The following is a 15,599-nucleotide window of genomic DNA, read 5'->3' on the forward strand; positions in this document are numbered from 1 at the left end:
TTGTTCTCAGAAGCTACAACTCCCTGAACCCAGCCAGAACCAGTTCTGCCCAGCCCTGGAGCACTTTGTTTACCAGGCTGCATCCTTCCTTTCAGAAAGAGGGGCTCTGCCATCAGACGCACAGTGGGAGGTGGGGCCAGCATTCACCTTGCCAGGCACAGCCCTATTCAGGTCCAGGAGCTACCCCTCCCCATACTCCAATGCAGATCTCTCTATTCAACCCAGGTCTGACTCAGCCTGCCCTGTCCCTCCAAAACTAGACAGCCAGTACACATGACAGCAGAGCACACGAAGGCTTAGGCAAGAAAATACCTACTTTCTAAAAGTGGTATTTTCAAACACAGAATATAAAAATAAAATTTGCTAAAAGTGTATTTTAATATTCTGAGCTCAGACATACTAAATTCGTTTTTCTACCATGTTCTGTGGGTCAGTTAGGACTATAGAGTGTAATGGCCAAACCTCCCATTCTGGCCTATGAAGAACAGGTAGTCTCACAGTAGTGAAAAACGAAATTGGGTGTAATTCACTACCAGGACTTGCTACACACATCAGAGCATGTCCTACCTTACACATACAATGCACCCTACCATAAGGGTGGCTTACATGATGCCAAGGGAAGGTTCAGGGGCTGGGAAGTGGGTGCACTTCACAGCCAAGATGGCAGTTCTGGACTGCACGCAAACACTGCAGTGGCAGGTCTGAGACACACTTTGCAAGCTGCTTCTGTGGGTGGCGCAAACCAGCGCGGCAGGCCCACCAGCAGCATTTGGTTTACCAGCCCTGGGCACACACAGGCCACGCTACTAGGGACTAGCAGGTAAACCAAATAAGCCAATCATGGATATACCAATTCACATGTCATCTTTACACAGGGAGCATTCGCCCTGTGGCACTGAATGGCAGTGGCACAGCGCCCAGAGCATCTATAACCAGCAAAAACAGAGGAGACACAGCGAAAAATGGAAGGGAGACTCACGCCAATGGTGCCAGGTCTAACAGAGGGTCTTAAAAGAATTATTCCTCCCAGATTGCCACCCTCTCCAGTGTGGAATTTTAACATTGTTCTTACCAGGCTCATGGGTCCCCCATTTGAACCTCTACATGAATGAGAACTTCAGTTCCTCACATGGAAAGTGGCTCTCCTTGTCGCAATCACCTCTCTCAGAAGAGTAAGTGAGATCCAGGCTTTAACCATACAAGAACCATTCTTACAACTACACCGTAACAAAGTGGTTCTCGGAACAAATCCAAAATTCCATCCCAAAGTCATCTCTGCTTTTCATCTTAACCAATCCGTTGAGTTACCGGTGTTTTTTCAAAACCCAGACTCCGTAGCAGAGGGAGCTCTTCACACACTAGACGTCAAGAGCACTACTTTATTACATTAACAGGACTAAACCCTTTAGAAAAACAAAACAACTGTTTGTAGCCTTCTCCCCACCTCATAAAGGTAACCCTATCTCCAAAGCTGGGATGCGAGGTGGATAGTAAACTGCATTCAAATATGCTACCAAAAGGCTCAACGCACATTAACAATTCCCCCTAGAGTGCATTCAACACGCAAACTAGGGACTTCCATGGCATTCTTAGGGAACATCCCCCTTAGATGACATCTGTAAAGCAGCAACATGGTCTACACCACACACCTTCACCAAACACTATTGTGTTGACGTACTGTAGGCCAAGCTGTTCTTAAAACACTTTTTCAAACTACTGCAACGCATGCAGGTGACCACCGCTAAGGGAGGCACTGCTGTACAGTCTATGCACAGCGTACGATCTGCAGCTCATATGCCTCGAATGGAAAATGCGACTTACCAGTATGCATCTGTTCTTGGCATGTAGAGTTGCAGATCTGTGCACGCCCATCCACCTCCCCGGAACCTAGATCTGTTCCAGTATTATCTTAGATACATTCACATGGACATCTGTTCTATTTCTTACTGACTCCATTTCCCATCATGGCGAAAAACAATCTGAGGATGGAGTTGATGCCCATGCGCATTATCATCCAAAGGAGGAGTCACCTGCCTCGTGACTAAGACTTCTTCCAAGACAACGAGGTGCAAGCATCCGAGCCCAACACCAGATGGCGATCTACGCAGTGTACAGATCTGCAGCTCTACATGCCAAGAACAGATGCATACTGGTAAGTATCATTTTCCATTTGTATGTGTGTGTATGCATGTGTTTTGTATGTGTGTGTGTGTGTGTTTGTGTGTGTATATATATGTGTGTGTGTATATATGTGTATGTGTGTATGTGTGTATATGTGTGTGTGTATGTATGTGTATGTGATCAAGGAAACAGCCCAGTGTCCGAAACGCGTCTGAGGCAGCACCGTTTGTTCACAGCATAAAAATAAATAATAATTCTGGCATCAGCTTATCGAAGTGTCCGTGTTCCTGTTTGTGCAAGGAAGCACTTGGGAGAAGTGGAGTGGATGTGTGTGTATGTATGTATATAGGGTGTGTGTATGTGTATATGTAGGTGTATGTATATTTATATAGGTTTATGTGTGTGTATATGTGTGTATGTATATAGTATGTGTATGTATATAGTATGTGTATGTATATAGTATGTGAGTGTTGATATAGTATGTGAGTGTGTGTATGTATATAGGGTGTGTGTAGGTATGTGTAGGTGTGTGTATTTATATATGTTTATGTATGAGTATATATGTGCATGTATTCATGTATGTGTCACAATGGCGGGATCCGGACCACAACGTAGGTGTAGCGGTCCCACAGCTCGGAGACAAATGGTCTGAATACCGGGCGTACCTTTGTAAACCGGATCCATGATGCAGTTAACTTACTGAACTAAAGTATACGCTGCATAGGATCTGTAAGTAACAAGATCCCACTACACTCACAGCGCACTGTAGGGCGTGCGTTGATACTCACACTTACGTGCCCTCTTTTTGGGTCACGCACCTATGGTCCTGACGAAAGCCTCTTGAACATTTTTTGAAGGCTGAAACTAGTAGACCTACACCCCCCTTTTTTTAAAATAATTAAGATATAGAGGTTCAAATTAAAAACCTTCAATATATCGTGAATATAATTTTTAACTCCTGTCCTAGGACCCTTCTAATAAAACTTTCACAAGGGAACCTCCTAGAGACATTTTTAGCATATAATTCCACTGCACATAGCACTGTACACTTCACACACCAAAAACCCGCTCCGCTGTAGTTCAGGCGTGGAAGCACAGCTGGATTACACTCTGTAATCCAGCTGCACCCCGATGATGAAGCATGCCACCTACCAGGTAGGTGGGTGAGGGGTTTCTTAAAACAAAAAACAGTTGTTTTCGCTCCTCCTGCGTAGGTACAGGTCACGAACCACGACCTTTACACCTACGAAGGACTTGTCCAATTTGTTTATTCTGTGTACATATGTGCATGTATTTATGTAGGTATATATGTGCATGTATTTATGTATGTGTATATATGTGCATGTATTTGTATATGTGTATGTATATTTATGTGTGTGTGTGTGTGTGTGTGTGTGTGTGTGTGTGTGTGTGTGTGTGTGTGTGTATGTGTGTGTGTGTGTGTGTACAGAGCCTCTAAGGGTGGCACAGTAAGTGCTGCAGCCCTTAGAGGCCTTCCCTGGCCACCGTGCCTGTGGTACCATTTACAAGGGGCTGACCTGTGGCCAGAGAGTGCCAATTGGGTTTTGTTTTCAATGCATTTTTAGGGAAAGAACGTAGACCCTGGGTACCTGTTTGGCAGGAGGCCAGGGCACACTCAAAGTACTTATGCAGTTTAGCAAAAAGTGATAGCAACCATGCAAAAAGAGGGCACTTTCTTGAAGCACCCCTGCACTCAAAGCCCCTGGACCTTGGTGAGCTGAACAGACGTTGGCCCTACGACACCCTATATCTCTACTTACCTCTGCTGTCCTTGGTCTCCCTCTTGCAACTGCCTGTGGTATGCCTGTAGCTTGTTTGTCAAAAGAAGAATCTCCATTGTAAAGCATTGGGTGCCGAACGCTTACTGTGCAACCTGCACCGGGCAGTCACTGGTGTATGTTTTGGGTGCAGCTTCTTGCCCTACGTGCTGGTCCCAACCCCTAAAGCTTGGCCCCTGCAACCTGGTCCACTTACCTGCAAGCATTGTGGCTCCAAGCACTCCCAGTCTCATTTGAAACTCATTGGGCCGAACTCCAGTTTTGAACCATGCACCCGGCTGCCCCTGTGCCACTGGTTGTGGTTTTGGTACTCCACCCTTTGGTCCCAAGCACTGGAACTGTAAGTGTGATACTTACTTGTTTGACTGCAATATTGTTTTTCTCATAGGGTAACATTGAATGTTTTCAGTAAATATTCCAAGTGTCAACTTTTGAAAGTGAAAAGTATTTTAATTTAAAAACGTACCTTATTGCGAAGATCTTGGTCTTAAAATTAAATACAAACAAAGGATATTTATCCAAAATTGGTGTGGATCTCCTTTTGGAGTTGTCATTTATTTACAGTGTGTATAACATATGTCTTGCACTTCTCTGTGTTGGGCCTACAGCTGTTCATCCACACTACCGCTAATAGAGCACTTTGGGCTTTACATAGAGCCCTGTACACTTTTGGGGAACCCCTGGAATCTGTTCACTGTATAACCACCTAGTGGCAATATCATATCCAGAGTCAGCTTCCTACAAGGGGCATGGCTGTTGCACAGCCAGTTGTATGGATGCATATATGTGGTATATATGTAGTATAAACCTAACCAAAATGCAGCGGAGCACTGTACTGGGTGAAAGGCAAAGACTGTCAGTGTGAGATGGAAGGAATGGTTGATTTGTGTACTATTACTGGATCAGAATTCAGTTTTCTTTGAAAAGGTGAGTCTTAAGCTCGTAAGTTGCATGTCACAGGGTGGCCTGACATTTTGTTAGTCCAGATCCCCTGCCCCACCCCCCCAAAACCATCCAACGTTTCAGTGTGTGGAAAATTCTCTGTTTCTAAAGACTTGTCATAGTAAACATTAGACTTCCGTATGCAGAAATTTGATTTTAGGTGCTTTTTGCATTTGTCAGTGCTTGAAATCTTGCCCCGTCTCTTCATCTTGTTTCTTTTTTCTGTTTCTCACTTGGCAGGTTGATATTAGTGCAGTGGTGGGATACACAATCGCTGTGAAGGAGGAAGGGGAGCTTACCCTCATGAAGAAGGCTGCCAGCATTACTTCGGATCTCTTTAACAAGTTCTTCAAGGAGCGAGTGATGGAAATTGTAGATGCTGATGAGGTTAGGCTCAAGACTCCACTTATTGAAATAGAAACACTGATGTCAAATGCAGGCCCTGGGTCCATTCAGTGTGCCTGCTTTTAAAAAGTATAGTCACCATGTGTACTTTTGCCTATTGAACTATTTTGTTCTTCGATATTTGAATGGGTCTCTTCAATTTGCCATTTACCTCATTTTCTTTAGTGTATTACTGTTTAATAACATGTCTTAAGGGTTTGGTTCACTCCTTTCCATTCTAGCTATCAATGTGTGTATGTGTTTCTATATGTGAACGACTATGCAATCAATGTCCATCGAGTGTTAAAGAGTATTTTGGAATTCACAACATTGTTGAGCGCAGTTAACTTTGCCACCTGATTTACTTTTCTTTTTAAAATAATTTTTCACTGTCCTTGCAGAAAGTGCGTCACAGTAAGCTGGCAGAGTCTGTGGAGAAGGCTATTGAAGACAAGAAATACTTGGGAGGAACCGACCCCTCTACCGTGGAAATGTGCTACCCTCCTATTATTCAAAGTGGCGGCCACTACAATCTCAAGTTCAGTGTGGTGAGGTGAGGAAGTGATGCATGCAGTGATACAATTTGTCTCACTCAGTCTCTTTCACTCCAGGAAAACCTCAGCCACGTCTTTAAAGCACTCTGTCATGTGTTTGGAAAGGGATGTGAAATATGAATTCCTCTGTAAAGTGCTAGAAGCCCCTGCAGGCACATGTCCAAAGGTTATAATATGCTGCAGTTTCTTGCTTGGGTTTGGTATGTGATTTGTTAATTGCCAGTCTCCTCCTTTTTTCCACTGCAGTGACAAAAACCACATGCACTTTGGGGCCATAACCTGTGCCATGGGAATCCGCTTTAAGTCCTATTGCTCCAACCTTGTGCGCACGCTGATGGTAGACCCTCCCCAGGAAGTGCAGGACAACTACAGCTTTTTACTACAGCTTCAGGAGGAGATCCTGAAGGAGTTCAAACATGGTGAGAGCAAATTCTGCTTTTCTGGGGTTTGTGTGGTGCACCTCATGTGATGTCAATGAAATAGATCAGGGTGTGGATTACATCCCAGAAATACAGAAACTGATTCTATTTTTTTTGTGTTCCATTGCATAGTTCAGATACCACTTGGTTCATGTGCTATTTATTATCCGGTTAACTACAAAATGCTCATTGACTGGATGGAAATCTGAGCAGGGTTATTTTACTTGGTTGGCTTGCAGATAGGTACACATTTTTTTTATATTATTGTAATAACCCACCAAGCCCTCCAATTAACAAACTACATGCAAAGTACCATAACACCCTGTTTTGTTACTGCTCTCGTTCTTAGTATAGCAACCTTGCGATACACAAGTGGAGCTGCTTGTTGCTTATCCTGTCAAAATATACGGAGATGTGATCTTGAGTGCCTCCAGAAATATGGCACTTTGAATGCTCTCTGAATGTTTGGTTCTTGTGTGCATGGTGACTAACTGGTCTTTTGGCCATAGATACGAATTAACTGTTTGAGATTTATTGTGAACAGTGCCAAGGACAAACTTTTGAATAATGGGCTCTCATGTTACTGTCAAATTATGCGCCCTAAAGAAGTCCCTATGTTAAGGGACGAAACGCGTTGGCTTTGTCCAGGTTGGTGTTTTTTCTATGGAAATGAGAAATGGTGAATGCTAAGAACATACATGGTCCATGATGCTTTTGATTTGTATGACTAATGCATATTATTTAGTCTGATTTCTGACTTGTTGTGGGTATTGCACCTAATGTGATTGAATTCAATGTGACTGATTTTGCTTTGGGGGTCTGTTAACTAATGCTCCTCCCACGTTTGTTGTCTTTGGGGCATCTTGGGCGGTTGGTCGTGGGAGTGAGTATTTGTATTTTAGGAACTATACAGTGTACGACAATAATATACCTTAACCGTTCGATTTGTGCCTTTATTGAATGATAAACAATGTAGTTTTAGTCACGGGAGCAGGCCCTATCCCCATCTCTGAAAGTAAACAACATTGGGGCCAAAACGGAAGCCAAGAACATTAGTATCTATTGAGACCGGGAAGAGTGCCACCACTCCTGTAATCTACAACATTGTTTGTGCAGTTGTAGCAAGCAAGAATGTCTTTACAACTAAGGACAATGCAAAATGTAGCCTTCCAGGCTTTGATTTTGAGGGGTTAGGGTGAGTTTGAGTCATTTGGGCAAGGTAAAATATAGTGTTCTGAAGTGCACTTGACCCACAATTAAGAAATTGAAAGCTGCCAAAAACCTTTCGGTCTTGAGGGCTACCTGGAATAATTAAGGTGGAGGAAAAAACTGTGTATTCTGGGCCAGGTTGTGTAAGTCTATTTGTTTGCGAATCGTCTAATACACCACTGTAGGTTGTATTCTAAATCATTATTGGTAAAAATTGAGAGCAAGATAGCTTCCATGCTGCCTAAAACCACAATGCCAAAGTGGTCTAAAAATATCTGTGACACCATAGCTCCAATTTACTAAATTAGAATGTTGACAAAATTGATATCCTGTTGAAAATAACCAGAAATAACTTGGGAAGAACTTTATCCCCTATTGCTGGCCAGAACACAATATTTGGATTTTCAGATTCATCAGAATCTAATCCTCTATTCTCCGGTCAATAAGATATCCGCAGGTTGTTTAAATCTTATAAGAGTATTACGAAAATTCTTACCAGTCCAGAATAGGCTGGTGGTGGTTTGAGCAACCATTTTGAACCGTTTTGATTACTATTTTTTTTTTTTTGTCATATGAGTTTGATTTATTAGTTACAACAGATTCAAAACGCTACAGCCTGTTTGGCAATGAATTTACTCGTGCGTTCTTTGGCCCTACAAGCTTTAAGGGCTTTCAGTAACGCAAGCGCATCACATTCAAGGCAATGTACATTGTTAGGTCTCGGACTGACGTAAGCAGCGCATGCACTGCCACGTTATACGAGGCTTCTTGGAATCGATACGATTCCAGAAGCCTCGTCCCAGCTCTGCCTTCAGCTTTAATTTGTGCGCGTTATTTGGCGTCACGAATTATGCCAAAGGCAGTGCAATGATTGCACTGAAGGCATGTCGATCGCCCCTGTCTCCTTTGTTCCACGCCCAGCGGGATTGGATCTCTTACTGGCAGCGGGAGACAGTGTCTCCTAATTAGCCGCTAGGCACTTTTTTGTTAGCATTCGCCTTTGGCTAAGGCAGCCGCATGTTTATTTTTGCATCCCGCTTTCACTTAAAGTGAAAGCGCGATGCAATTATAAACAAGCGTCTGCCTTTGCCAAAGCCGAGAGCTTGTTTAAACTTCCTTCAAAATAGATATGATTTATGCTTCCCTACTTCGCCATTTAGAATCCATCCTAGCTGGTAAAACATGAACAATTTCTACACATTGATTGATCGCGCAGCGGTGGGTTTACAGCGGTAGTATGTTTTGGCGCTATATCCCTGTGTCTTTTGCAGCCCGCCATGGCCTCCACTAGGGCGCATTCAGTGCCTTTACATTGCGTTCCTCCAAACTCCCCAGCTCAGTGATATGGAGTGCATCGGCCCAGCTATAAGCTGTGCAGGGACAGCGCGTGCCTCGGGACATGGCAGTTGTCAGCATGTCTCTGCCATTTGCTCTTTTCCACGTGCGAGTCCATGGTAACACCTAGTACTTCCCTTTGTGCCTTTTAGAGCAGCCCGTCCTTCTTTGTATAATCCACGTGATTCTGACTCAGCTGGAGCTCTTGTTTCAGGCTAACCGGTTCCTGGGTTTTATATAATTTCCACTTATGTTCAGTTGATGTTTATAACGTCTTGAGAGGAGGAGAGTGTGGCCGCTTGCTTTCTTGTCTCCTCCACTGCCTTGGAGTTCGCCTGGTGTGATTTATCTGCAAGTTGAGTTCCGGAGCAGGACACACAAACATCCAAGCATATTGCACTCACTTGGTTATTGGCCAGCACAAAGTTCCTCAGAGCTCTGTCCGCTAGTTAGTAGGCAGTGTCGGACTAGGAAAGATTACGGCCCCGATCATCAAAATAAATGCAGCCCCCATTTGTGAATTATATAAATAAAAAAAGCGACCCAAGTTTCCAAATTGTTGCAGGTTTGAACTCGTAAAGGCACGCAGTACATATGATTTTCCAAGGTATAGAAGACTGGATGGATTAGAGCTTTCTACATGCAGGGAAGTAAACCTATAACAAGCATTTGCAATGCAATAGGTCTCGCATTTACACTAAGCTATTGGCATTGTAAATAAACGCTTTTTATTATAAAATCTAAAACTTAAATAAAAGGCATTATCATTTACAATGTGTGTGAAAGTGCCATCTTTCTTGCATGGTATGCCCCCACTTTTTGCTGAATGTACTTTGACTGAGTGTGCCCTGGGCTCCTGCCAATCAGGTGCCCAGAGCCTATGTTCCTTCCCTAAAAGCTGTGCTGAAACCTAAAACCCAATTTGGCAAACCCTGGCCACATGTCAGCCCCTGGTAAATGGTACACTGGGTACCCAGGGCCTTGTGACCAGTGAAGTTCCCTAAGGGCTGCAGCACTTATTGTGCCACCCTTAGAGGCCCTGTACCCTGACACAAACACACTGCCCTTGCAGACTGAGTGTCTGGGTATAGAACAAAACAGTCGACATGGCACACATCCCTGTGTGCCATGCCCACAACACGCACTGCCCTGGCATACAAGAGCCACCACTCTAGCTGGGTGCCCTATGCCAGTGGTGTGGGTACAGGAGCATGAGCCCTGTGCCACTACAGTGCCCAGGTCCATTCCTGGGCACTGTAAGTGCAGTGCTGCCATTTAAGAGTATATGGTGCTGGGTGATCGTCCACATGAACTCCACAGCACCATGATGGCTTCACTGAAGACTAAGAAGTTTGGTATCAAACCTCTCGGCACATTAAACTCGCACTGATGCCAGGGCAGGATTTAATGTACGATGCACGACAGAGGGCATCTTAGAGATGCCCCCTGAACCTTACCTACAATCCACGTCTGGTCTGAGGGGCTGCCTAGGCTGCCACACAGCAGACATGTTGCTGGACCCCTGGGTAGAGAGCCATCCGCTCTCCTGGGCCTGCAACAATGCACATCCTGGGCAAGGTGCTAAGTCTCCTACCCCAGGATGGGCAGGGGAAGCTTCAAAGACATGCCATCTGTGAGCTTCTCCAGGCCACTTGCTGTACTCAGCAACTGGCCCCTACCGGTTCTAAACCCCCACTCTTGCGGGAAGACTGGCCGGAAACCCAAGGTAGGACAGGGGGTGTGCCAGCCTCTGCCAGCCCCACCCCTCAGGTGAGGTGAAGCGCATCTCCGGGCTCTCGCCATCTTTAAGATGGTGAGCCCTGCCCAATCAGGACTAGGCCACTGCCCCCCTCCAACAGGTGAGTGGCAGGATAAGGGGTGTACCCACCCCAGGGACCCAGTGGTCCCTGCCCTTTACCTACCTGTAACGCCCTTAAATTTAGTATTTAGGGGCACCCTGAACCTTCCTTCCTTAGATCCAGATTCCGAAACCGCAAAGAAGATCAAGAAGAAAGAACCTGCTGTGCAGCTGCTAACAAGAGGAAGACCCCAACTGCTTTGGCTCCAGCCCTACCGGCCTGTCGACCCTCGAACCTACTCCTGCTAAATCCTGGCATCTCCCGTCACCAGCAACCTCACAAACCCCGGAGGACCTCGCTACCTTGTGACTCTGAGCATCTGGGACTCCCAGGAGCAGTGGCACTGCTCAAAGCAAGTAACTGACACCTGGCATCAGCCAGGAACCGCGAACCCTGCACCCACCAAGCCTGGCCTTTGCTGGAGTGGACCAAGACCATGAGGACGTACCCCCGGCGACTGTGACCCCGAATCCGGCACCCAAGGACCCACCTCGACGCTCCTGACGTCGCCTGCAGCCTCAGAGCCAGGGACCCCCCCTCCCCCCAACCGCGATCAACAGAGGGTAAGATTTCCCAACACCAAAAGGCACCCCCGCACCGACAGCCCTGCGGCCCCCTGTGCCCAACTCCTGGGTACCTACCTATCCTCCAACTACCCAACTTATCTGTCGAAGTGGTGGTCGCACCTGAAGAATCTTTGTCCCCGAGCTTGCAGCCTTTGTTCGTTCTTGAGCTTCTCCATTGCAATCCATTGAGCGCCCGACGGCTCAAAAGCACCCTGCACCCAGCCGCCCTAGTGCCCCTGGCTGTGCAACCTGTACTCCTACCTACTTCCCCATTTGCCCTGAGCAAGTGACAAGGAGCCCAGCTCCCACAGGCGCGTGGCCTGCTAGCCAGCAGCCACCAACCAAGGGCCCCCTGCCTTCCATAGGATAACATTGGGCCTAACTCACTCTGCACCCGGCTGTCCCTGTGCCACTGAGGGTGTAACAACTGTACTTACCTGATCCTGGGAGACCCGGGAGTCTATGCCCAGAACCTTAACTCTGCCAGTCGAGTACTTACCCAAAAACTCACTTTTCTTCCATAGGGTAACATTGACTGGCTTCTTCTGAAATTTCTTCTAAGTGTGGAGTTTCTAAACTTTAAAATATTCACCTAAAATCAACCGAGTAACGGAAATACTCACCTGCTATTAGGAGAGATCCCAGTGCTGGATCTTGGTGCCCAACACTGACCCTGAAAAGTAATTACAAACCATACTTAACGCGAACTCAATTTTCTTCCATAGGAAACCATTGACTGTTTTTCTGTGAAATTTCTCTTAAGTGTCGATTTTGCAAACTTACAAATATTCGTTAAATATCGCCTGTATAACCTAAACGAATTCTATCAACTGCTTACAGGTGGTATACTAGTGCTGGATCCAGGATCCAACACTGAACCCGAAAAAGTAACCATATCCCCACTTACCTGCTAAGTGAATTTACTCCCATAGAAACTTTTTCTAATCAAATTACCAATGTTATCCTAAGTGTCAACTTTTAAAATACCAAAATATTGCTTAAAAATCACAACAGTAACTAAAACGTATTTCCAAGAACTGTCCCAGGACTGAATCTAGGATCTAGTCCTGGAGTTAGAAAAGTAATCCTGAAAGTAATCAATTGCATTTAACTTAAAATTCCCATTGAGCTCAATGTATTATTGTGTTTGAAATTGTGTTGCCTATTGCAACAAACTGCATTCAAGTCAATTGCCTATTGCAAAGTATTTAACCAAAGCATCTCATTCTGAGAAAGTATATTTTGATACCTATTGTTGGTTCTAAAATAAAAGAACCGTATATTTTTATATACAGACCATTGGCCTAGTGTGAGAAAGTGGGTTTCTGTTGCAGTAACCCCCCCTTTTTTTGCCTAATAGCTGATGCACTTTTCCTTGTTGTGCCCTGGGCTGCTGCCAATCAGGTGCCCAGGGCCTATGTTCCTTCCTTAAAACACACAAACTCCCAATTGGCAAACCCTGGCCACATGTCAGCCCCTGGTAAATGGTACCCTAGGTACCCAGGGCCTTGTGACCAGGGAAGGCCTCTAAGGGCTGCAGCACTCATTGTGCCACCCTTAGAGGCCCTGTACCCTAACACACACACACTGCCCTTGCAGGCTGAGTGTCTGGGTGCAGAACAAAACAGAGAGTCGACATGGCACACATCTCTGTGTGCCATGCCCATCACCTACACTGCCAAGGCATATGTCAGCCACCCCTCTGGCTGGGTGCCTTATGCCTATGGTGTGGGCACAGGAGCAGGAGCCCTGTGCCCCTACAGTACCCAGGTCCATTCCTGGGCACTGTAAGTACAGTGCTGCCTTTTACAAGTACATGGTGCTGAGAGCTCGTCAAACACGAACTCCACAGCACCATAATGGCAACACTGAAGACTGGGAAGTTTGGTATCAAACTTCTCAGCACATTAAACCCACACTGATGCCAGTGTGGGATTTAATGTACTAAGCACCCAGAGGGCATCTTAGAGATGCCCCCTTACAGCTAACCTACAATCCACGTCTGCTCTGAGGCTGCCCAGGCTGCCACACAGCAGACACGTTGCTGGACCCCTGGGTGGGAGAGCCCCTGCTCTCCCGGGCCTGCAACAATGCACATCCTGGGTGAGGTGAGAAATCTCCTCCCCCAGGATGAGCAAAGGGAAGCTTCAAAGGCATGCCGCCAGTTGGAGTTTCCCCAGGCCACTGCAACCCCCCACTCTGCCAGGAAGCTTGGCCGGAAACCCCATACAAGGACAGGGGATGTGCCAGCCTGCCCACCCCACCCCTCAGGTGGGGGAGGCGAGGTGAAGCACATCTCCGGGCTCTCGCCATCTTGAAGATGGGAGGCCCTACCCTATCAGGATTAGGCTACTGCCCCCCTCCCACAGGAGAGAGGCAGGATAGGGGGTGTACCCACCCCAGGACAAGGACCCATTGGTCCCTGGCCTTCACCTACCTGTAACGCCCCTAAATCTAGTATTTAGGGGCCCCCTGAACCTTCCTTCCCCAGATCCCAGATTCGAAACTACAAGAAGAGCAAGAAGAACAAAGACCTGCCCTGCAGCTGCTAAAAAGAGGAAGACACCAACTGCTTTGGCCCCAGCCCTACCGGCCTGTCGACCCTCGAACCTGCTCCTGCTTCAGCACGGCATCTCTTGTGGCCAGCAACCTCAAAAACCCCGGAGGACCTGGCTACCTTTGAACTCTAAAGCCCCTGGGACTCCCACGAGTAGAGGCTCTACTCAAGAAACCTATTTGCTATCCCTGGCACCAGCCCGGGACCGCGGACCCAACACACTCTGCACCAGCCAAGCCTGGCCAGTGCCGGAGTGGACAAAGACCCAGAGGACGACCCCACGGCGACTGTGACCCAGAGTCCGGCACCCAAGGACCCCCCTCGACATCCCGGAAGAAGCCTGCAGCCTCAGAACCAAGTGCCACCCCAGCCGCGATCAACCAGAGGGTAAGATTCCCGACGTCAAAAGGCACCCCTGCACCCGGCGCCCTGCAACCCCCTGTGCCCAATCCCGGGGCACCCACCTAACCTACAACTACCCAACTTACCTCTCGAAGTGGTGGTGGCACCTGAAACGTCCTCGTCCCCGAGCCTGCAGCCTCTTTCCAAACCGGAACATTCCCATTGATTTCCATTGAGCGCCCTAAGGCTCAAAAGCACCCTGCACCCAGCCGCCCGAGTGGCCCTGGCAGTGCCCTCTCTACACTAACCTACTTCCCCACTTGCCCTGAGTAAGTGACCAGGAGCCCAGCTCCCACAGCCGCGTGGCTTGCCAGACAGCAGCCACCAACCAAGGCCCCCCTATCCCTCATAGGATAACATTGGGCCCAACTCTCTCTGCACCCGGCCGTCCTGAAACCGCTGAGGGTGAACCAACTGTACCTACCTGATACTGGGGGACCCCTGAGTCCATGCCCGGAATTTCAACACTACCAGTCGAGTACTTACCCTTAAACCGCTAACTTCGTTTTCCTCATAGGGTAACATTGACTGACTTTTTCTTCAAAAATCTTCTAAGTGTGAACTTTTCAAAACTGCAAAAATTCACCAAAAATCAGCCAAGTGACAAAAACGAATTTACTCACCTGCTCCTAGGTGAGCTCCCAGTGCTGGATCTTGGTGCCCAGCCCTGACTCTGAAAAGTGTTCACAACTATACTTACCTCTAACTCATTTTTCTCCCATAGGAAACCATTGTCTGCTTTTCTGTGAAATTTCTTCTAAGTGTCTACTTTTGCAAATTTGAAATATTCTTTTAAAATCGTACCATTTCTGCAAACGAAATTACTTACCTGCTTTTGATAAGGACCCCAGTCCTGGGTCTAGGCACCCAGTCCTGGATTATTAAAGTAACGATAAAGTACTCTACCTGCAATTTGAATTTCTTGCCATAGAGATCCATTGAATGTTTTCTGTGAAATATTTTCTAAGTGCTAACTTTTGAAATAGCTAAATATTATTTAAAAATCATTAGTTAAGTCGACTTTCATCACTTGATTCTGAATACTGACCCCAGGCTGGTTCTAGGAGCCAGACCTGGAATTCCAAAAGTAATCTGAAAAGTAATTTATTACAAGATAACCTGAATTTACCATTGAGCTCAATGCATTGTTATGTTTAGGAAATAGGATTGTTTATTGCAACCAACTGTGACTGTTTACAAAAATCCATTGCTTATTGCAAAAGTATTTATATTCAATCTCTCATTCTGAGAAAAGTATATTTTTATTCCCTTTGTGGTTCTAAAAATAAAACAAGCATATATTTTATATATATAAACCATTGGCCTAGAGTTCAGTTATTGAGTGTGTGAAACCATTTGCTGACTGAGTGTGTACAATAAATGCTTTACACTGTCCTCAGGTACTGCCTTACTGCTCGACCAAGCTACCACTTTTGAGAGTAAGGTCATACC

At 46.3% G+C, this 15,599-nt stretch overlaps 1 protein-coding gene across 2 annotated transcripts in view; it reads left to right on the forward strand.

The window, feature by feature from the left end:
* Positions 1-15,599, forward strand: part of LOC146869675 (FACT complex subunit SPT16-like) — a 406,055-nt gene that overhangs the window by 74,622 nt on the left and 315,834 nt on the right. For both annotated transcript variants that reach the window (XM_085609928.1, XM_085609943.1), the window contains exons 5-7: positions 5,103-5,249; positions 5,648-5,799; positions 6,047-6,219. In XM_085609928.1, coding sequence (XP_085466054.1) covers positions 5,103-5,249; positions 5,648-5,799; positions 6,047-6,219 — 472 coding nt within the window. The remainder of the gene's footprint in view (positions 1-5,102; positions 5,250-5,647; positions 5,800-6,046; positions 6,220-15,599) is intronic.

This window comes from Triturus cristatus, chromosome 1_1 (genome assembly GCF_964204655.1).
Source record: "Triturus cristatus chromosome 1_1, aTriCri1.1, whole genome shotgun sequence".
Taxonomy (NCBI): domain Eukaryota; kingdom Metazoa; phylum Chordata; class Amphibia; order Caudata; family Salamandridae; genus Triturus; species Triturus cristatus.